At 32.5% G+C, this 24,746-nt stretch overlaps 2 protein-coding genes across 5 annotated transcripts in view; one reads left to right on the top strand and one right to left on the bottom strand.

Moving 5' to 3' along the window:
- The window catches only part of kuz (zinc-dependent metalloprotease kuz), a 187,551-nt gene that overhangs the window by 71,748 nt on the left and 91,057 nt on the right, over positions 1 to 24,746 (bottom strand). The gene's annotated exons all lie outside the window — the stretch shown is intronic.
- On the top strand, positions 22,154 to 23,268 carry LOC108612111 (ficolin-2-like). The gene is made up of 3 exons (XM_018005012.2): positions 22,154 to 22,222; positions 22,283 to 22,999; positions 23,064 to 23,268. The coding sequence occupies exons 2-3, from the start codon at positions 22,491 to 22,493 to the stop codon at positions 23,185 to 23,187; spliced, it is 633 nt and encodes a 210-aa protein (XP_017860501.1). The 5' UTR covers positions 22,154 to 22,222; positions 22,283 to 22,490; the 3' UTR covers positions 23,188 to 23,268.

Genomic DNA, 24,746 nt, shown 5'->3' with positions numbered 1-24,746 from the left:
TTAGAAGTTATGAGAGGCTTTTATGTTGTTTGCTAAATACTCAATAAAGTATTTAAAAATAGTTTTCATGGATTTTATTGGAAATATTGAAGAATTGACTAAAAGCAAAACAGTTCGAACAACTATTTCTATTTATGATATTTAATAAAGTTGAGTTTTGCAAGAACTTAAATTAAAAGTTTTTGTGCAAACAATTTTCTTCCATATTTTATTACGAATTTTCCAGTCGCTTTTTGGACAGGGCGTCAGCTCAACTAGACAGGCCCCTAACGTAAATACAACAGGAGAGTTTCATACGCAGCTCGTGAACCTTGCAGTTAGAATAAGGGACAAAGAGAGAGAGAGAAAGAGAGTTTGTGAGAAAGTGCGATTGTGTAGGGTGGATTGACCGCAGCCGCAGCAAAGTCGTCAGCGTTGCTGTAGCGCTGGAAAAACCGCACGAAAGCTTGTCAAATAAAATCTAAGAAAAGTGCAATAAATCACGTTCCACTGCAATCATTTCATCAGCGTCAAAAGTTTAAATAAAAATAGGAAAACAAAACTTAGCTCAATAACAAACGATGCTGTAAAAAAAATCCAGCTTAAATTGAAATTAAACAAAAATAAAATTTATTTTTATTTGGAGAAGCTTTAAAACGTTTTAGCAATCGTACGATTTCTTGTTGCGTTTTCATTTCCATTTTCTGTTTCCATTTTCCAAATTTCCATTTTCATTAAAAATAATTTCGCTAGCATTTGGCTTATAATTTGCTTTCCATCTGTTTTCGTTTTTTTTCCCCGTTTCCGTTTTCTTCAGCCATTTCAATTGCGGTTTATTTTTGATTTCGTTTCGACTTAACTTTTTTCCTGCTGCTGCTGTTGCTGTTACTCTTGCCAAAGAAGTAGATGGAAAATGAAAACACATCCAATCAGTTGAAAATGTTGCCTCAAGTTCAGAATTTCGTGCAATGAAAATGAATCAATTGATTTCTACGTTTTCCTTTTGCATTCTTATATTTATTTTCCATTTTTTTTTTTTTTTTTTTTTTTTTTAGCTCTTTCAGTCGATTTACATGTAAATTGATGGAGCTGCCAACCTTACGCACGCGCCCTATAATTGAAGTACATTTCGAAAAGACTCTCCAGAGTGGACTAAAGAAGCGAATTGAATTGGAAGGAAAACTTTTAAATAAATAAAGGGTACTCAGTCGGTGATTTATGACGAGGCGCCATTTTGTATGAAATTAATAAACTTCAAACTGCTGAGAAAGAGAGAGAGAGAGAGAGAGAGAGAGAGAGACAGAAAAAAAGAGCGAGACAGGAAGAGAGTGACAGAAAGTAAAAAAGAGAGAGAGAGAGCATATAAAAAGAGTAACTATATTCCATGTGTTCCACTGCCAACAAAACTGAGATTTTTCTCATATGAGAGAAAAAAAATATTATTTTATACTCTCGAAATGTTTTTATTCCATACACCAATTGTTTCAGCTGGCATTGTCAACGAGAAGAACATGGAATATTTGTAATTAATACAATTTTCGATACAATGCAAACATGCATTATTGTTCCAATTCCATTTTATCTCAATTGAATATCAGAAATCTCGCTTAAATTATTTGTTTCAGTTCTGTATGATTCCTTAAATATAGGTAATATAGGTATATTCATTGCAATTTTACTTTGTTTCTCATTTAAATTGATACCTAAAGCTTTTCCAATTTCAATCATTCCACTTAGAAATTCATAGAGTTAGAATATTGTGATGCCAACTCGGCATCACACCCGTTCTACACATACTCTTCGTTCCAATTCCATATTGTTCCGCTTTATATATTAACATCATCGGGCTTTCTCAACTCCATATTAGCCCAGTTGTCGCTATGAAACAGCGTAAATATTCTCCAGACAATATCAAATTGTTTCACATCAAAATCACATCATTCCATTTTTAATTCCATATTATTTCTATCCTATGTCCCATCGTTTGTATATTTATTTCACTTATGTCAAAATTTATAATAAATATGAATTCGTGTACCTATTCCACATCATTCCACTTCCAGTGTCAGTTGATACCTGTCGTCAAAATTACATTTCACAGCACTTGATAATAGTTGCTGTGAGAACAACATAATGTTCCTTGTTCACCTGGATTTTCAATTTTCAATGTGTCCTTTGCCGTAAGCTGGCAAATTGCGTGCAGGTAAAAATTGGATGTTGACATTGTTTGCACTTCAGCGTAAGCTGCATACAATCTACAAGTTCACATGCACAACAACAACAACAACAACAACAACAGGTAAGCGAATCAAGGTGCGATGCGGGTGTTTCCCTCTGTAAGGTGCATAATTTGAAAAACCTTCTTAAAAAGCATGCAAATTGCAAAGTCAGCAAGGACCAAAATATGTAAGCAACTGACAAAAGACTTTTATATACTGAAAGCAGACACACACACATACAAGTGTGTGTGTTTTTTTTAAATACATATATACATATACTTGTTGTCTGTAAATGTTTCATTCCACTTTCACAGCAATGTGCTTTCGAGCTACTTGCACTGATTTAACTTTTATTTTCGCTTTTTGTGCATAATTTCTGTCTCATTTCTGCACACACTCTATCTCTCTCTCTTCCTCTCGCTCTCTCTCGGCCTCTTGCGGGCAAAGCGTATTAAGTCTTTAGCTTAAAGGCAACAGCAACAATACAAGCAACACAAACAAACAGCCTGCTGTAATAGCAGCAATTACAACAGCAAAGCGTTGCATATACACAGCCACACGCACTCACACATGTGTATATATGCATGGACACATGTATGTGTATATAAATATATATACACGTATACACAAAGCCATAGACAAAGACACATTAGCAGCTGCTGCTGCTTCTACTGTGGGAGTATAGCCAACACGGCTCAGCTCAGCCTAGCCTGCCTGTGGGATAACCCCAAACTAATGCCACATCCAGCTGCCGCTCACATGCGCCTCTCCGTATGTGTGTGTGTGCGCTTTGAAGACAGGGTTTTGCTGCTTTTAGCTGCCCAATTTGTACGCAGCTTAAATATAAAATCCAACGGCAAATGCCTAAGCTCTGCTGCACAGCTGCCGTGCTTCTGCCACTCTATATACATACATAGGATATGTAGGATACATACTCCACGTCTGCGACGTGCAGTTCACTTGGCCGAAAACCTTTAAGGCGCCATATTAGCCAAGTTAATTAATTGTTAACTTGTTGTGCAAAAGTTTGTTCCATTGTGAAGTAAACAAGCTGCGAGCAAAAACAAACGACAAAGTAACAACATTTTAAGCCAAAACAAAACTATATTGAATAAAACAAAAACAAAACAGGGTATAAAAATGGAACATAGCTGAAGTAATAAAGATAATATTTTACAATCAATATAATATTTTACAATCAATATGGTCCCCTAATTAACTTTCAGTTTTTTCTGCTTACTTCCATGAAAAATATTATTTAATATTTGTAAGTGAGCATTCCATTATAAATTTAGTTTTAATATTTAATTTCTATTATTATTTATTTATTTATATATTAGTTTTAGCAATTTATATTATGATTTATTTATTTGTATTATTATTTATTAAGATCACATATTCAAAAGAGTAATTTTTTTTAAGTTTATAATTTTTATTTTTTACTCACATTTTTCTATATAATTTATTAAATTTACAAATTAATCACATTAAAATCATTATATATATATTATATATATTTAAATATATGTGTATATATTCTACTTATACGACATATATTTCTTTGTGGTTGTTTATTTGTTTAATTTTAATTATTTTCTTGCCCATAGACATTTATGCTTGCCATTCTATGAGATTTATTGACATCATTTGTAATTTTTGATATCTTTATTAATTGGTGGACGTAATTAAAAATATGCTTACATATATTTATACATATAAGCAAAATATATATACATGTGTATTTGTTTACCTTTTTGTCATTTTGAATAAATTAACTGTAAATAAATTGTGAATGAAAAACATTTTCACAACTCAATTACAGCAATTTTCGCCGCCAGATAAAAAGAGAAGCGAACGAACAAACAACAAAGCACAATTTTCAGCTGCCGTGCAAAGTAAATCAGCTTAAATGGAAATCAAAATGAAAAACAACAAAGGAATTAAAGCCATATGTAGGCAAGAAGGCATAAAAAAGACCGACAACAAAAACGGGAAAAAAAACAAAGCTAACCAACAAAAACGGCAAAGAGAATATGAAAGAACACGACTGCTAGATACTTAGCCGGACTACAAATTTGGTAAATAAAAAAAAAAAAATTTTAATATACAGTAGAATCTTGATAATTCGAAAAGGCAAAGGGATAAGTTTTTTTTTTCGATTTACACAGAAACTCAATTATCGGTAATTATTGAGAACGAAATTCTTTGAGGGTGATCGAATTTTTTCGATTTATCGATTTTCGATTTAGCGGGGATAAGATTATCGAGTCTTGACTATATATATAATTATTTATGATTATTACTTATTTGCTTTTTTAGGAAGTATTTATTTTCAATTTTGCTTTTTTAATGATTTAAGCTAATTTATATTATTTTATTTTAATTAGTTTTTATTATATTTTATTGTACTTTATTTTTAATGTTATTAATTTAATTACTTTAATTAGTATTTTCTTATAACAATATTACAAAACTATATAAATATATTTTAAAAAAGATGTACTATTTTATACAACTAAGATAATATAAATGCATTTATTATTATATATTTAATGCAAAACATTTAAACAATATTATTATTATTTAATATTTAAAATTCATGTATATTATTTTATTTATATATAATGCGAAAAATATTAAAATATTTTTTATTAAAGAGAGTTGCAAACAAATAAAATTATTAAATATTTGTATATAATATTTTAATATGTATTAAAATAAATCCTAACAATTCCTCCTTTCTCTCTCGTCCTTTCTCCTCTCTTCCTCTCCTCTTTTCTATTTAAGTCTTTTGCCAGCATTTTATTTAACTGCATTGTAGTTTTTATGTTAGCCGCATTGGAATTAAAGCTAAAAAGTACTTGTACAGCAAGTGTGTAAGCCTTTTTGGATTTTTAGATGTGTGTGTCTCTGTATGTGTATGTATGCGCCTGTCAGTGTGCGTCCTGTTTGTGTGCTTGTCAGCCAACATATTTCTAGTATTTATGGCAGCTGATGAGGGGCCGTTAGACCGCACGCCCAACCCAAACAGTGTTTAAGACTTGTTTATGCTTCTTGTTTTGGGCTGCCGCTGTTTTAGGCCAAAAATTCATTTCGATAATGTGTTTTTCAGGGCTCTCAACTGACTGCCAACCGCATATTTTTCCTTCTTCTTTCTTATTCTTTCTTCTGCCTTTTCTGTTTACCACATGTAGAAATTTGTGATAACAAAATTAGATGTCAGCATCAAAAACTTTGCCAAAGTGCATAAGAAGAGAAAAGAAAGGAATATATATATGTATATATATATTTATATATATGACAGCGGCACGATGAGCAGAGCAATCAGCGGATTATGCGGCGTATGCGTAATGAGTAATGAGTGCTGGGTATCGAAGCGTATGCGTTATATTTCGCTGGCAGCCAACAGCATTACATCACGTATACGCGAGCGAAACATTTAAAAGCATTTTTCGGTTAACGCCGAGCTTAGTTAATAAGCCGCTCAAGTGTTGCCTGACTAAGTGTGTGAAATTTTGAAAATTGGGTTGTCTGATGGAGTGGCACGAGATTTTGATGGGGCTCCCGGTGGTTGGTTGGTTGGTTTGGTTTGGTTTGGTTTGTAGGCGTGGCACATTGCGGGCCAACATGCAAATTAGACGGGGTGCCTGTGCACCAGCTTGTGCTGGGGCTTTATAGCTGCCTAGCTGCCTGACTGGCTGGCTGGCGGGTTGAGAGCATTTTGCCATTAGGCGCTCTGCCTGTCAATTTGCATAAACATGACTGAAACGCTGCCAACTTGCTTCAATTTACTTATTAACAACTGACACGACCCACACAACATAATATTCCATTAGAAAAGAAAAAATAATAAGATAAGTAAAGCGCTGTGATAAAACTGGAGCTTAAACGAGGCACGTCTCAGTTAAGTGAAAGCTCAAATATTATATTGGAAATAAGTTTAATATAAATTGATGATTATATTCAATGCAATTCAATTAAAGATATTATAGAGTTGAACTGGTAAGAGATTAACTAAGAAATATATTCGAGAAAATACTTTCTTCTTCTCTTATTATCATTATTTTTAGCAAATGTATTTCAACTAAATTTTATTTTTTATTATTATTTTGGACATTTAAAAAAATTTGCAATATTATATTTTTTAATCAATTTTGATTAGGCTACTTAATTACTTTTATTTTATATTTTGTTAAAAAAATCTGGGCTTGAATAAATAAAAACGTAAATAAATAAATAATATGAAATTATAAATATTAATAAACAAAAATCTACATAAATATTTTATTGAATTAACATCATGTTGGATTTATTTCTAATTAATATTAATTATTTAACAAGTTGTAAAAAATTAATATTAGAGAATAATTTCTGAAAGAATTTTCTGCATCAAATAAATGGAAATTACAAGAGGGAAAATTAGTAGCCATTAAAATATTTAATAAAAGAAAAATTATAATTATTTTTAATCAAGATTACAAAATTTGTATCTAGCATTTTCCTTTTAAAGATGTAAATTTATAAAATTCAACGAGAACCAAATCTTTAAGATATTTTATAAGAAAATTGCTCAAATAATTGATAAAAGGTAAAGGATAAAATCTTATTTTTGTTAGAAATTAAAATCTATGCAATCTAATAAATAAATCAAATATTCTTAGATAAAGAAAACGTAATTAAAGTCAATTTCAGTGTCAACGAACTTTTAAGTAACTGAAAGCAGCTTATAGCTTTGCAGTCTAAATCGATGTACACATACTTACATATATACACACGTACACACACTCCCACATGTCATGGGCCATTAGTCTGTGTTAGCCCTTAATAGCCAATTGACTTGAAAACCAACAAATTGCAGTCTTAACGCAGACTGCAATACAGAGTTAGCTCGTTCGCTTCGGTCACAAATAATTACCATATTAAATTCGCACAGAGCTGAGCGGCAAAACTTTGTCCAGCATTGACGGCACAAAATAATCAAGACAAAGTTGACCAACTCAAAAAAAAAAAAAAAGAGGAGAAGAGAAAGAAGAAAAAGAAGTTGAAGCCGAAATAGACAAACTTGAAAGCTGCATATCGAGAGATAACGCCACAGGGGCAGACCAGAGACAACGCCAAAAGGGGAGCTCGAGTCGAAGGCATAAACCAGCCAATAATCTGACAGAACTAAACTTGAAGCTCGAAACCGAAATTGGTTTGCTCGCAAGCAGGGAAAACTATAGGCGAGCTGCAGGCGAGAGTTGGCTGGCTGGCTGCCTGGCTGGCGACAAAGCCGTTTCAAAATAAGTAAAGGCGACACAGGACGGACGGACGGACGGACGGACAGACAAATGGTTAGCAAGCGTGGGCACAGGCAATAGAAAAGTTTTTTGCCTTGTAATGCATTACAAGCAATTTCACTTCGAAGAGCCACACAACAGACAGAGACAGAGCTGCTCGACTTGGGGCGGCTAAAAACTTAAGTTTAAAGCAATGCGAGGAGTCAACGCCACATCTATCAGCAGGGCGAACTAGATATATCTATGTACATATATCTATATGAAAGTGTGTGTATTATAATAAACTAAAACTAAGTAAACACATAGAGAGTATAGCGAGAAAAAACAAGAACGCTAAACTGGGTCAGCAGTGACAGGAATGGGAGGAAGAGGAAGGCTTGCCATGTTATTGTTTAGCCAATTGCAATTGTTAAGCATTTTTGATGGGGTTGCGGGGTAGTTAGCTCTTCCACTGTCTCTCAGCCCACGCCCTCTCTCTCTCTCTCTCTCTCTCTCTCTCTCTTTTGTTGGACTTCACATGTTTATTATATTGAATTTATGTTGTGCTTTGTATGCAAGCGACGTTTCGGCTAACCAAATGACAAGCACCAAAAACCCAAACAGCCACCCACAACTGAAATCCCCAACGCCAACCCCCACTCCAATTCCCTACTCCACTCACAACTTCAACTCGCAGCAGTTAACATGGCATGGCATGAAAAGAGAATGAAAATGGCGACTGTTGCAGTACGCTACGTGGTTTCACTGTGTGTGTGTGTGTGTGTGTGTGTGTGTGTGTGTGTGTGTGTGTGTGTGTGTGTGTGTGTGGCTGTGTATCAATGTGTGTGCGAATTTCGTTTTAAGTGCGTATTTGGTTTGTCAACGCTTTGTCCTTTTTACCCCAACTGCTGTTAGCTGCACATCCAGCGTATTATTATGCTTATTGACCGAGATTTTTCAATTTGCATGCATATGAACAACAGTTGTTACCCGAAAAAAAAAAAAAAACACACACACACACACAATGAAAACGAGCAGAAATGTTACATAAATGTCATACAATGGCAGGCACAGATTTCATTCCAAATGTCAAGCTTACTAATTGCTGTGCCTCACTTTGCAATGTTAGACAGTTAACAGTAACAGAGTTTCATTAAAAGTTTGCCGTTCTTTTATGAGAGCATATATATTACAGAAATGCTAATTCAAAATAATATATAATACTTATGTTTTGAATTAAATGAAATTTGAAAAATTATAAACAATATTCAACAATTTTGTTTTTAATTACATTTTTCAAGAAGGAATTCATTGCAAAATGCTTTCGTTAAAGCCGTAAATGGTGGACAAATTAAATATAACTAGCTTACAAAGCATATGCATAAATACATATATTATTATATGTATGCTAGTTGAATATTCCTTACTAAAATACTGAAGTTATCCAAGCAATTCAAGCCTAGACTTCATCTTAAGTTGTTTAGAAAATGTTAATACTATATTTATTTTTAGTTCAGTCAAAAATTAAATATTATTTATAGAAAATAATGTTCAAATTAGCCAGATATTATTTTAATGTAAAATAAATATTAAATGTGCCAATATTAAATAGTCAAGATAGGCAGCTGTTGTTTTTCTGCATAAAATTTCTTTAATTTGCATATAATAAAAATATTAAGCTGTTCATCCACATAATAACCGAGCCAATGGATTTACAAATATATTAGTTTCATATGCAAATAACAATAAAATGAAACATTAATTTTTAATAGCTAATCGCATTCTCAGACATTATCTGGAATAATAAACTATTTAATAAAATACTAAATTAAACAGCTTAAGCTGCTAAATAGACAAATGAAAAGAAAAACATTGTAATTTTCCATTATTTAATTCATTTATTGCCAATAAGCTTGAGATGACAGCGCAATATAATAAATGTCATGTCGGTTGCAAACTGTGCAAAAACAAAAGCAAAGTGAATATAAAACCAAGACCAATCGAAGAACGTATTGTGCAAGCAGCCAAATGGCATTTAAAACAAATCCCATCAAATGGCTTAAGACGACTATCAGCAGGGACTAGAGCTAAGGAATTTGCTAAGACGCCCTTAGCTGATCAAATGCAAAATTACACAAACACAAACAAACACACACAGAGGCAGAGTGTCTAAGAGTTATATGTATTTACGGAAATCTCAAGCAAATAAACGGAAATAACATTGCATTGCATTTCATTTAGCAGAAATTTAAGGAATTTATCTAACAAGTAATTGACACGGTCTGAGACAGCAGCAGCAAGAGAGAAGAAGGAGAAGAAGAAAAAAACAAATAGCCTGCAAATAGTTGGAAGGCGACAACAAATTGCACTTGCGATGCCAGCTGTGAAAATAGCAAATGCAAATATGATAAGGACAACAAGTATAAATATATATATTTCCATGTGAGAATGCTGAAAATGCCAAAAGCTTAAATTGCAATTAACAGCAGCGTTTAGCAAATCTAGTACGAACTACAGAATATTTGATATTATCATGCGTCCTGCATTCTCGCTTGGTATTTATATAATTTGACCAGGCTGCAGGCTATTGCCTGGCTATGTTTGTGTGTGTGTGTGTGTGTGTGTGCGTGTTATCCTGGCATATCTCTAATCAATATTTAATGAATTTCTGCCTGCTGAAAAGCAATCAAAAATTATTAGACATAACCAACAGAGCAGCAGCTGGCTGGCTTGGCTGGCTAGGCTGCTCTCGAGCCTGGCCAAAACACGTTACAAATTAGTTTTGAGTTATTTGCGTCTCCATTCATACAAGTTGAAATTAATTAAATTTTTTCTGTCTTATGCTGTTTTCAAGTCGTAAATTGAAATGAATTGCATATCTAAATAAATTACATTCACAAACTGTTATTACATTTAAGCATTTGACATGACTTATGTGCAAATTGTCTTCTCACACACAACACACACATTTTCGTCTCTGCAGCAGAAGTATTCTTTCAATGAAATAATTCAATTATTTGACAAAGTCTCTGACGTGCATCAACTCGAATGCACACTCAAACATTTCAACTTGCAACTTAATTAGATTAATTTCGCATTTTGGCTAAAATGTAAATTCAGAAATTTCAGATAAATGCAAATGCTCTTTTGATTTTTATTGCACTTTTCATCAAGCGTCTTTAGGATACGATTAATGTTCTGCTACTAAGGAAATAAATATTGAATAAAACTGTAATTAAATTATTTCACCGTGCTTTTTGTATATATTTTGAATAAATGATTTGTCTATTTACAAATATTGTATGCTTATCTTTAAAAAGTTTAAAATAAAATTACAAATAATTATTATTTATATGAAACAATAAATTTCATTTTTTTAAATTATTGAAATTTATAAATTATTTGAGGATAAAGTAAAAACAAAAAAATAATAATAATAATAATACATTTAAAATAAATAATATAGATTACTTAAATGATACCTATATAATAATTATTATTATTATTTTATTGTTATTATTAATTTTTTATTTATTTTTTTTTATTTTTTAAGATATGTGATTTTTTGCTTATTTTTGAATGTGTTTGTTTCAACATTCTTTTTTTTTAATTTTAAGACATATTATTTCACCTATTCTTTGTATTTCATAAATTACTTATTTACAGAATTATTACTCAAATTTCATAAGTATCTTACTCTGTTAAGTTACAATTTTATTACAGTTTTTTAATTATATATATATATTATTGATATATTTTATTTGTTTTATTTTTTTATTTTATTTATTTTTTTTTTTTATTTATTTCTGCAATATTTATTAATAAAGTTAGTATATAAACAAATTCAATTCTAATCTATTGATCCAAACTATATATAAATTTATTATTTATTGGATTTTTTCACATTAATTTATTTAAATTTATGTGCTAATATATTTATTAAACTATCAATACCCGTACATACAATATCTTATATATTCTTAATGCATTTTATTTTTGTTCCCACTGTATGAAAAACTTATTGCTTCAGCTTTATAGGGCTGCGCTGAGTTTCCGTTTTGAAAATTGCTATCGCTCTTTAATATGAGACCACAATGTTTTCTTAAGCACTTCAGGCAAATCGTAAAATGCTGCAAACAAAGTCATCATAAAAAACACATTCAATCGAAATGATTATGTGGCTGCGGCGCCCACTTGACCTGTCCTTGAGCCTGGCCGAAAGAAGGCCACAGACACATGCATGCACATACGCACAAACACACACACACCCACACGCAGACAGAGTCCGGCTTGCGTGGCGTATGAGCAATTTTCGTGCGTCAGGATTAGCACATCATCAGCGGCAAATGGCGTCTGCTCGAATGCGGCTAAACGAAAAATTTCTATTTATGCAAAAATATATTTGACCAGACTTAGACCCCGAAAGGACCTTTAACCTTTTTGCTTGTCTTTTTAGAGATTTTTTTTTTTTTTTGTTTTTTTCGTATTTAAATGCGGGTCAGTAGTTGGGCAAGCAAATCGGAAGGGAGGGTGCATAGTAAAGAGGCGCATGGAGCAAGTAAAAATAATCATAAATTGTTAGCAAAATACACGCCTCTTTTTCTCTCCCTCTCTCTCTCCCTCTTTACCATAGATACACGGGGACACGCCCCAAGGCAGACGCTCGCCCAATCTCCAGGCCGTCGTTTAAAGCTACTTTAACCCTTTAGAGCCGAAGCGTGCGATTTGGGTTTCTGGTTCTGCTTCTACTGTTGGTTTTCGGTTCTGGTTAAGTTTTTTTTTTTTGGCTGCCAACCATGCACTTTGTTTATTTGCTGGCCAAACAAACCGCAGCGGGACATGAATGGGCGTTGGGGCGCGTCTGCATGTGGGTTAAACAGACACAGTTAGCGACCACATATACATACAAAAAGCAAACACACACACAAATACCCACTTCAGAGCTGTAAGTTAACTTATGGATTATGGGCGTGACTCGTGCAAAATGTTGAGATAACAGAAAAACAAAACATTTGCCTACATCTGGGCGTCAGAAACAACGGCATCTACTAAAAGACCCGCAAGCAACATACTAAATGGTATTAGCATACAAGTATGTTGTGATTGCCTTTATGTGTATGCGTATGTGTGTGAATATATGTGTGGCTTTTGCGGTTAAGGGCAGCTGCTTTTTATCCCAAAGTACACAATTTGATAGATTCATTTCAAAATATAAAAACAAATAAATTTACATACAAATTAAATTAAATTTTTAAAATATTTTAAAATTTTTGATAATGGATAAGTTAACATTAATATTAATAAATAACTGTTAAATAAGGAAATATATTTATTATTAATAATAACAATAAAAACTATTTTATGGGAGGTGAATAATATAAAAAGTATTTAAAAGGCAAATGTTATCTGCAGGGAATTTATGTTATACAATTTTAATGTAATAAATAATATTATAAAAATATGCATAATTATCTATTGAATAATTTGTATTATTTAATATTTAATTATTAATAGTTATATATTTAATTTGATTTTGTCTAAATTTTTTATTATGTATTAATATTACATATTATTTCGATTGATTTTCTATATTTATAGAAGGGAAATCAATTAGAAATTGTTAAAAATTAAAAAAAATAAAATAAATAAAACACTTGTAATAAGGAATTATAAAAAATATAATACATTAAAAAATATATTTTTATATTTTAAAAATACTGAAATACTTGTTAAAAAAATTAAAGCCGGATTAAGAATATACTTATTAAAAAGATAAGCCGTTCTTTATTTCAAAATATCATAAATGAACATAAAATATTCATTATATTAATAATCATTACGCTGCAGCATATATACTTTTTGCACCACTTCAAAAATATTATTCATTTCGGTTCAATATCCTTACACAAAGAATAACAACACTTCGTTGAAAATCTAAATATTGAATCTTTAATCAATGCGGACAATCGACCCTAATGCTTAATGAATTTTTGCAGCTTTCCATTTTACAGCTGGCCGGCCCCAAAAATAACTCAATCAATATTTCAATTTGCCAACAAAACGAGGACGGCGGGAATAAAAGGAAATGGGGAAAAATGGGAAAGTTCTGCAGCCAAATGCTAACTAGTCAAGCAATTAGTGCTGGTTACGTTACATTTTTAGGGTGGATCCCGTGTCCATAATTGTTACGCTTCGGCCACATCCGGCACGCCCCCGCGCCACTACCGAAACTACTCAATGCCCAATTACTGCCACACCAGTTGTCCTTTCTCTCGCCCTCTGTCTCTATCTCACTCAGTTCCCCAGTCTCTTTCTTTCTCTGTCTGCCTGTGGGTCCCTATCTGCTAAAGTCCATCCATTGTCTAGTAGGATATTCCACAGCCATAAAGAGTAGCCCAGCAGCCACGCAGCTCTGTCCATTCGATTGCAGCTCCATTGATTACGGAAATAGCGTAACGCTAAAATCAAACTAATCAGCTGAATGATTGGCGTTTCGCCCAGCATCGAACGTTGACAGCTCGCGCACAATGCTCCACATTGATCGACTGCTCCCCTTATCGAACTCAACCCAAACGGGCGCAAATGAAAATTGTCCCTTAAAAAAAGAAAAATACCCTAAGCTACTTGGGTATTTTAGTGCTGTATAAGTATATGTAACTGTATGACATATACTCAAATAAAAATAGTCTTGCCATTTCTCCTCTCATCTATATATATAATGAATTCCTAAGTCTTTTAAAACAGTTTTTTTGTTTTTATCCATAAGCTAATTTCCAGGAAAAATAAATAATAATAATAATAAAATATAATCACTCTGGTTTGCCAAGCTAAATGAGATGTTTAATAAAGAATTAAAAACTGAATAAAACAGAGCCAAATATTTGAAAAAAAAATGTATACGACAAATATAATAATATAGAGAATATTCATCATTTATTTAATTTTTGTCTTAAAAGATCTCCAACTATTATGAATACACTTGAGACTATGAAATCTGTTTTCTTTAACAGTAAATAATATAATATAGTATAATAATTCTAATAATGAATAAATAAGATCAGAAAAACAAAATTGTAATAATAGATTTTAATAACATTCATTTCATGCTTTCAATTAATAAAGTGAACCCATTCATATAGTAAAATCTTGAGCTTTCCATTTTAGTGGATATCTGCTAGTCGAGCCCCGCACCACAAACCACTTTTATATTGCGCCGCTCGCTGAGCTTTTCATTCAACGTTGCTACCTTTTCTTTTATTCCTTCTCCATCTCTCTCTTCCTATTTCTTTCTCTTCCTATGCTCTCCTATGTTAAGTTTCTTTTGTATGCCGTGCTGTTAACGAGTTTTTCTCACTGTGCCCGGGCGGCTCATTAAATGTGTGTAAAACGTCCCTTCTCTGACTTTTCTTTTATTTTCTTCTTTTTTTTTTAGCCTCTCGTCGACTCAACTCACTGGTCGACATTTAAATTACTTTATAGCTGCCTTCATTTAGTTTATAATACGCCGATTTGCTTGGGCACTTTTTAACTGCATTTTGTTTTTATATTTATTTTTTGTTTTTGTTGTTTCTGTTTGTTTTTTGCTATTTTCTTTTATAGGCTCAAAACATTTTTCTTGGGCATTTTTAATTTGTCGCAATTTGTAGTTGCTTGACGTTAATTATGCGCCATGTTGCTTCAGGTTTCTTCTTCTTGGTGCTGCAACATTAACAACTTGAATTTGCAATTTCAAAGAAACAGCAAAGTGAATAAATTTGTAAACATTTTACTTAAAGTATAAATTGTAGATGTCGTTAGCAAAGTCCTTAATATTGAGCAGAGCTTAAGGATAATTGTTAGCCTGCTAAAATATGTTATAATATATAGTAATAGATTGAAGACACTCAGTCTCTATTATTAAAGAGCACATATAAAGAGTGTTAGTAGAACTCCTTTTCCTTCAATTCAATCAAAATTGGAATCAATAAATTATCACGTTTCGATAGTCAATTTCGTCTAATGCGCAAACAATAATTAATTACGAATATATTGCTCCAACTGATGCTAAGCATTTGTACAAGCAAATTGAATGGATTATTGTCTAAAATATATACACATATATATCTTTATATGTATATATGTACTGATACACCTCACTGTTCAAACATGCATCTAATGAGCTTCAGAATCAGGCACATCAAAATCGATGCAGACCCCAGACAATGGCAAAGGCTCAAGTAACAAAAGCTTTTGGGCACCTCAACATCATCATGATGTTTGTTAATATAATATACCGTTACACAGTTAGATAGATGGTAAGATTGTTGTCTAGTTAGTTAGTTGCCAGGCAGGCAGTCATTCAGGCAAATGCTTGAGGTAAACATGCTGCATGTTTACTATCCTTATTGTTTATTAATACCATAGATAGATAGATAGATAGATAGATAGATAGATATAGACAGATATCTTGTTGAGCATGCGAACTGATATAATATAAGATTGATTGATGCAATTGTAGTCAGTGCTCGGGCGCTTGGTCAATTGAGCAGGTGAATTAATGGATAATAATTAAAAGAGAAACTAAACATCAAACAAAAGCAGCAGTTACCCAAGACTCAGTCAACTATGATGGGGAAACAAGGAATTTATATTACCGAATATTTTGCTAATTGAAGTCTATTGTCTTCAAGCAATGTGCAATTCAATTAGATACTTAAATCAAATCATTTACAATTAATTGCGACTTCAAAGTTGGTACGAAGCAAGCGAATATTAAATATTAAAATCGCAGCAATAAAAAATTAATTATCAATTTTTGTATTTATTGGAAAATATAAAACAAAAGATACTAAAAAATACAAAAAAAATACCCTGAACGCTCCAAGCTGATTTCTACTCATTCCGCATCTCTTTTATATACATGCATCCACACGTACGTATAAGCACGCGCTCTGCTGACTGCGCAGTAAACAGCGACTGCGCTTGGGCTGCGCTGCAGTGTGGGCAATGTTATGAGAATTTATTTGTTGAATAATTTCGTTTGTAGACGGACAATCTTAATGAAACTTTTATGATTTCTCTCTAGTACTTAAAATGCGATTTTTACAAATTGGGGCCAAATTACAAAATCTTTGGGTCCATCAACTGTATCTACACAGTAGATCTAAAGAAAAAAAAAAAAAAACCAATATAAACTTCTCGATTATTCTCGATAAAAAAACGTTATCGGATGAAATATCGAAAAAATATGATAAACTTGTACTGCGAATGGTATACACGGGTTTGCATGCAAAATTTCAAGTCTCTAGCTCTTATAACTTCTGAGGTCGGACAGACGGACAGGGCTATATCGACCTGATCAAGAATATATATACTTTATGGGGTCTGCGATGATTCCTTCTCCGTGTTACATACTTTTCCTATTTTCAATGGGTTCAGGGTATAAAAAACTGTAATAAAACTTCAATTACATATTTTCTTTTATACCCACGCCAAATTTAGTCCACTTTTATTTAATATGTAATAAAAATGCCTTTTGTTGATTTGTACTGAAAATAGCAAACCAACTGAGCAGAGCTGAAAAGTGGGACAAACGAAACGAAATCTTTGTATAGTTTTGATTAGTTTTCTCTGTTGGAGAAGTAAAATTCAAATCAACAACAAACAATTGGCTTTTGTTTTAAAATAAAATGAGTAGAAGAAAAAAGCAGAAAGAAACCCGAGCAAAGGGCAAAAAGTTATTTGGAATCTTGAAAATGTTTTAAGGGGTTACATTTAAGTGGCACAAAAGCGCAAAAGTTCTTGCGGCAGCTTCTTGGGATGGCAATGGCAGATGCTGCTGGGGCTGCAAAACTATTTAATAGTTGCACGTTGCAACATTTGTAAGCCGAGACGGCAGCATGAACTACTTGCAGCAAACTATGTTGCACACAGCAGCAACAATGTGACATGCAACAAATGTTCAGGGCAAAAATCACATCTGCCAAAAAAAAAAAAAATAAAATAAAAAAAAAAATTGGAAATGCCTTTCAATCACAGACGCTCACAAGGCATGCAAACTATGCCAAAAAGGAGCTGCAACTGGAACATTCCGACAATTGGAAATAGTACAAAGAAGACGCAGCAAAAAAAATATCTGCTACAAAATATTAAAAAATAACTCAAATATTCACTCAGCAACAAACAAGCAACTCAAACTGAGCAAGAAAATAACTACAAAAAATTATTTTGCTCAATTTTATTTGCTGTGTTTTATGTTTTCTGGTATACCTATTGAAAAGCGCCTAACGGGTATTTCTGTGATAGGTAGAAGAAAGCTTGACAGACTTATCATCTATATCCTGATCTTTCAATTTATCTATGCCATCCAAGTTTTTTGGTGCACCCATTGAAAATACATTTTAAAGGTATATCTGTGGTTGTTCCTATGTATGTGACAGGTAGAATAATTAGAATAATTTATATGCGATCTTGATTTGGATATCGATTTATTGATTTATCTCTTCTTATCCGAAATAATAGTTTTGCTAGTCAAGGTATTTGCTGGTTGAGAACTTCCGCCTAAAAGACTCGTAGTTCTTTTTTTGATTTCGTGATATGAATAACAAAATGAAAGAGCAACAACAACAAAAGCACATGATGCACATGAATAAAGTTTCAAATGTGCCCGAACAGGCGTAAAGTTTCTGTTTATTTTACTTAACTATTGTGCGCAATGTTTGCAATTTATTTTTTATATAGACTCCTCGCATATTGCCGAAACAAAAAAGAAAAAAGAAACTATTTACACTCGCTCTCTGTATAACTTTCAGCATAGTTGTTGTGGGACAGTGTTGAGCAACGTTCAGTTATGCAGAAAAAAAAACTAGGTCGTCTAACTACTATACAAACTGTCCACATCATGCTGCTGTTGTTGCTATTCCTATATAAATAGTAATTAAAATAGTTCTATCACGAAATGTGGGTCCAACGGGCATCGCATCAAAGGGCGCGTTGCATAAATACCATGGGGATCAAACAAAAATATGGAATGTTTGCCAGTGCTGGCAAATACTTCAATTAAACTAGAAATTATTTACAATTTTGCCGCTTTTACCAAGAGCGTATGTACATAGATTGAAATTCTAGTTATAAAATAGGAAAAACTAGGGGTAAAGTACGAATTAGCTACTGTTACTTTTACTGTTACTGTCTATTACTGTTATTAATACAGTCACTGTTAACTGACTGTTATCTGCATTGCTCCTTCATTAAATTATTATTAAATTCCATTAAAGAGCTAGCTGATTTAATATTTACATCTCAGCTAGAAAATTCGATGGCTGCATTCACTTTTTCCATACTTCGCATTTCAATAGAAAATGTTAAGTAACTTGTATAAAGAATAAGAAACAAGAGCCCTTAAAAAACCTCACTCAACACAAATAATCAAGAGGAAAAGTCACACATATACAGCGAAAGAGAGCTAGAAAGACACAAACACACATTCACATATATCAAGCACCGCATACAGATGGAAAATGAGAAAAGTTGTCAACCGCATTAAAGGAATTGTTGTCGCTCGTCGTATCCATTGTCTGCCATAGGGTTGTCAAGTGCATACAAAATGCAAAATATATATATATGTATATACATATAAATGTTATGTATATATATATATATGTTTATATGTACATATGTATACATATTTGCGAACATGGCGTATACACATTTCCAACTGTCGTTACTATTTGCAAAGCGACTCCCAATTTCGTGCAGTGATAGTAATCAAAAAAGTATCAACAGCTGTACACTAAAAGTTAATTTATTTGTTGTTGCTGCTGCTGCTGCTGTTGCCCAATAGGGAGTTTCTCTGTGGCTGGCTGATGACAATTCGAACCAACTGTCAGAACGATAGCAAAAATGTGTCGCACAATTGAACTGTACAACTTTTGCTAATTGCTATATGGACCGACTTTGCGGCTAGCAAACGCATAAATAAATTGGTAAATAAAGTAATAAAAAATATAACAAAAAATCTATAAAGTCAAATAAAGTTGAAGCTGAAGTTTCATATAAAAGCTTTGCCCTCTGTCTGTCATTTGCCTTTTACGCTGGCCATTTATTTTTAATGAACTTTAAATGACATCAAATATGTATTGCATTCTCTCGTGCTCCCTGCCTTCATTTTACCTTGCCCCAGCTCTGATGGAAGAAATAAAATAAATAAATCTCAGCGTCGAGTCCTGTAGCAAATAATTGAAGGACAAATCTCATTTTTTTTCCTTTCTGGTTTTTCTTGTTTTTGTTTTATGCTTTCCTAGCTACCAAATGACATTCAATGTAGGTCACGTGCTGCTGCTGCTATATGAGACGGACTGAAAAAATAAAATCGGACAATATCTCGCTGCCTGACAGCGACGCCCCAAAAAGTAGGCTACACAAATTGTTTATAAATTGTGATGATAAATGTTAAATGTATATTTGATTATTGTTAGTTATTGGACTGCAATTTGAATTGAAATTTCAGTTAGAAGAATATGAAACAGGCATAGATATCAGAATAAATAAATAAATATAAATTCTTGACCCATAATGTTTTGCAGCTATTTGAAATTAAAAACTATTTCAATTCTGTTTGACGATGACAGATTCCAACTGAATCGCATTACAGCAAATAAGAAGCTCAGAACAGAAATATGAAACATGTTTTCAATATAATTTGTAAAACTTTATAGACCATATTGAAAAAGCTAAAAGGATTGAATAAATAGATCGTGTTATCACAACATTCTTACCGTTCCAAGTATTAACAGAATGTAGCCTAGCCTATTTGACCGAAATTCTGTGAGAAAGTTTTTCACACTCAAATCCTGTTTGCTTGGAGCTGCGCAAGAAATGTTTTGCCAACTCCAGTTTCAATTGCTGTTAAGGCTTCAAGCCCACAGCCATAGAATTAATACAAAAATGCACCGCGCTGACCTGCATTCGATATATAGAGAATGCAGAAATAGCAGAAACTATACGGCAAAGCAGCAAAATTTGTTGGGAAAGGGAAATAGCAAAGAAAGTTGAGCCAAGTGATTGAAGTCAGCCAAAGCGTATAGTTAAAGAGAGTTTGATTTTCTTTCTGCTCGCTCCCTTTCATTCTCATGCTCTGTCTCACTCATTCTCATTCTTTATTTAAGCCAGTTTAGACACGAGCACAAGCAAAGAACAAGTTTTGGCCACTCGCACTGCCAATGCTCATAAGGTAAACAAAACTCCAAGTGGAAAAGTAGTTGGCTACGCACGAACAGCAGCGCCCACATCAAGACGATGATACAACAACAACAACATCAAAAGCAAAAGCAACAGCAAAAACAACATATGCCACAGCAATAATATTAAGTAAATACTCTTCAGGTGTAACTGAAATAAATAGTCAACTAGAAAATATATATCAATGTGATTCTCAACATATTGATTGGACATTCAGAATAAGTTCACTGTATTTCTCTTAAATACAAGAAGAAACTTAATTAAAAGTATTTTCATAAAAATTGTAATATTAAAAAAAAAAAATAAATAAAAATAAATATAAAAATTATAATAATAAAAAATAATTAATAAATTTTTTTATATTTATAACTTATTAGTAATTGAGTTGGAATTTTTATTTAATTTTAATTTTTTTTTTTAATTAGGAAATAAAAAATTATATTTTAACTACTTTTTATTAATTCAAGTGCAATTGTATTCAAATGAAAAGAGTTTTTTTTTTATTTATTTGATACGTAAACTTTGAAGTCATGTGCAAACAAAATTTAAATAAAATTAATCCGAATTGATTTTTTATTACCTCGAAAATAGAAATTCATGTTAAACATGCATGCAATAAATGTTTAGAAATCCTATATACCCCGCGGAAACAGCGTAGAACTATATATAAAATAGAACTTGACGTGGACTTCATTCCATGATTAAGTTACCAGCATATCGATTTCCTTTCAACAGACTTTATTATGATGAAAATGGAAGTCGCTGGAGCTGCGTCTGGGCGGTTGTCAAGCAGGCCAAATGCCAGACCCCATATATGTGAATGATTCATTCAGACCCAACTGACTGACGGACCGACTGACTGAGTGACTGACTCGTCAGACTCAATGAGCCGGCGCCATTGTCGCCCCACTGTAAACAATAGCTGCCACCGTCGTCATCGTCATTGTCGTCTAATGCCCAAAGAAAGGTTGCAAAACATGAATAAATTGTGCTGGGATTGTAATTGTCGGTTAGCATCTTGGCTATTTGTTGCTACCGTCACACAAGTTGAGTAAACAAATAAAGAAAATGCCAGAGATGTGACGGTACAGTGGGATGAAATCGTACAAAATACATTACTAAAATACTACAGAATATTTCAATATAATGTATAATATGACATTTGATATATGTAATAACTAAGCACAAAAATATTTTTAAAATTCTTTTATTAAAAACCATTTAAAAGTTCTCATTGAATTTCTTATTGATTTTCCTCCAGATTATATTTCACTACAAAGTATTACATGATACCAGAAATATTTTAAGATTAGTGTGAAATTAATGAGATGAACAAACATTTTTTTAAATTTTAATTTTATTTTAATTTAAATTCAATATATAAACAAGTGCTGAGACCATAACAGCTGATAAGACTAAGTATACATATACATATATATAAATGCATTGAAATGAATAAATAGTAGATTGCGAGCCCAAGTCGATTCAGTTTATTATTGAATTTCAACGAGTGTAGATCGTTCTCAACTAGCTCTTCCGTATTATTATGTCTGATTCAGATGGTGTTAGTATTTTCCTTTTTATTTTATTTGTGTTATTCTTATTTAGCGACAATTCAAAATAAGTCAATAATGATGATGATGTCAATGCCACAGAGCGAACGCAAAAATTAATCAAAGATATCGAAGCGAAGTGGTCGAAATATTTTGTAGATCATATTGAACCTTTGCTGCACGATGGAAATCCCGTAGATATAACTATAAATCATATTAAACATCTGCATAAACCAGTGAATCAAATCGAAACTACCTACATAATGTGTGGAGTTGACAAAATTTTTGCTGCGAGCTGCTCGCCGGGAATGGGCAGCTATATACAGGATATCAAAGTGCCGGGCATCAATACATTTCCGGTGTTGTGTGACTCGATTTTGGCTGACAGCGGCTGGACTGTCATATTGCGGCGTCTGGATGGCAGTGTTAATTTCAATAGAAGCTGGATCGAATATCGCCGCGGATTCGGTGATCTGCACTCTGAGTTTTTCATTGGACTCGAGAAATTGCATCGCATGACCAACTGGCACACGCACGAACTAATTATATACCTGAAGGATGAGGACAATGAGGTGCGACACGCACAATACAGCGAGTTTCGAATCGATAATGCGGCTGCATCGTATGCATTAAGTGTGCTCGGTGCATATTCGGGCAATGCCGGCGATTCATTAAGCACACACATTAATGCCACATTCTCGACGCCTGATACGAATGAAGAGTGCGCCATGGCCTACAAATCGGGCTGGTGGTTCCACAAGTGCATGGACAGGTGAGTTTTGTCTGTTTCTCCCCTCAAATTTCTGGTAATTTTTCAACAACATCTATTTTGATAGCAATCTGAATGGCGTATATGAATCGAACGAAGTTGACGCCGATATAACGGGCATAGTGTGGAGCAGCTGGCAAATGAAACCAATTAAATTTGCACAGATGATGATACGACCTATATACAATTAAATTCACATTTAACATGCACTCTAAATAACATAAAAAGTAAATTTAATAATAAAAATGAACGTTTTTAAAAAATAATAATAACTTTTTATAGAAAAGTCCCATCGTAGCTTTTTCAAGCTGCAAGTGTCAAACTGTGTGACAGACAAACAAGCAACAGTAGGGTGCATGGTGGGCCCAGGGCCGAGCCAACCGGCCCAGTCCTAGCCCCAACCCGGGCGCATTTGCCATTTTTGCGGCGAATGACGCATAAGTCAGTTAGACAGAGCGACAAAGCGTGCAACTGTCAGACCACTCTGTGCCTGGGCCTGTGTCTGTGTCTGTATATTTCATATTGTGCGAGTATATTTCATATTGGATCACATGTCGTTTCATGCATCTATTTGCAATATATGCCACAAGCACACACACACACACACACACACACAAACAGTTTTTGAGGACACAAATGCTCTGAAAATATGCCATAAAATATACAAGTACACAAGTGACTATATACATACAAATGTACATATATATATATATATACTCGTATATACAGCATATACATAAATATATACATCTATTTGTATGTAGGTTTTTTTCCAGACTTCGCATAAATTCATAATGTCAAAATGGATGCCGCTGGCAGCGACAAAGCCGCGTCGAAATTTAACACATAAATTTATAATTTATATATTTGCAGCACATTTGCGCTCTATGGGGGGACAGCGAGACAGAACGAGAGCTCGATGTGAGCGAAAATGCAAGTTGATAAACAATCAAATATAATTATAAACATTGAAATGCAAGCAAACTTTTTAATAAATTTCTGATATTTTAATCAATTATTTTCATAATATAATTATCAATTTTCGCATCAATTGTAAAGTGAACAAAATTTGTTATTAGTTGTGAAGTCAGTTTGAATTTGTGTTGAGAAAGTGCGTAATTGAAATATTATATAAATTAAATAAATAAATTAAAAATAAATAAATAAATTAAATAGTATGTATATTATATATATATATATATATATATATATATATATATATATATATATATATATATATATATGGAAAAATATTTGCATCGAACCTAGCTAGATATATATGGAAAAATATTTGCATCGAACCTAGCTATAAATTTGAGTTGAATAATAAATATACATATCTTTTAAATTAGTTTAATGACTTGGAAAACCAAAATAAAGAAAAATTTATAAATGCATAGACTCTGCTCTAAATTATTGTATTATCAATGCATATATTACAAGAAAAAAAATATATATATATTAAATTAAATTATATTTAATGTTGTAAGATGCATTTTAAATAGAAAACCGAAAGCAAATATTTGAAACCACAGAATATCTATATTTAAATATTCATATACATTATTATATTTTATAATATAAAGTAATTTTAAATGAAACGCTGCATTAACCATTTGTATAGAGGCAGTTCTTTCTCAATGATAAATGTAATTTTGAATGGTTTAAGAACATATTAAATAAAACAAAATATAGGCAAATATTTAAATTAATTTATTAATGTTTTGGGTATATTATTATTGTAAAAATG

The sequence above is a fragment of the Drosophila arizonae genome, chromosome 3, assembly GCF_054131065.1.
Source record: "Drosophila arizonae isolate 15081-1271.41 chromosome 3, UAZ_ARI_1.0, whole genome shotgun sequence".
Taxonomy (NCBI): Eukaryota; Metazoa; Arthropoda; class Insecta; order Diptera; family Drosophilidae; genus Drosophila; species Drosophila arizonae.
Note: the sequence above shows the minus strand (reverse complement) of the source record. Positions and strands in the feature narration are given on the sequence as shown.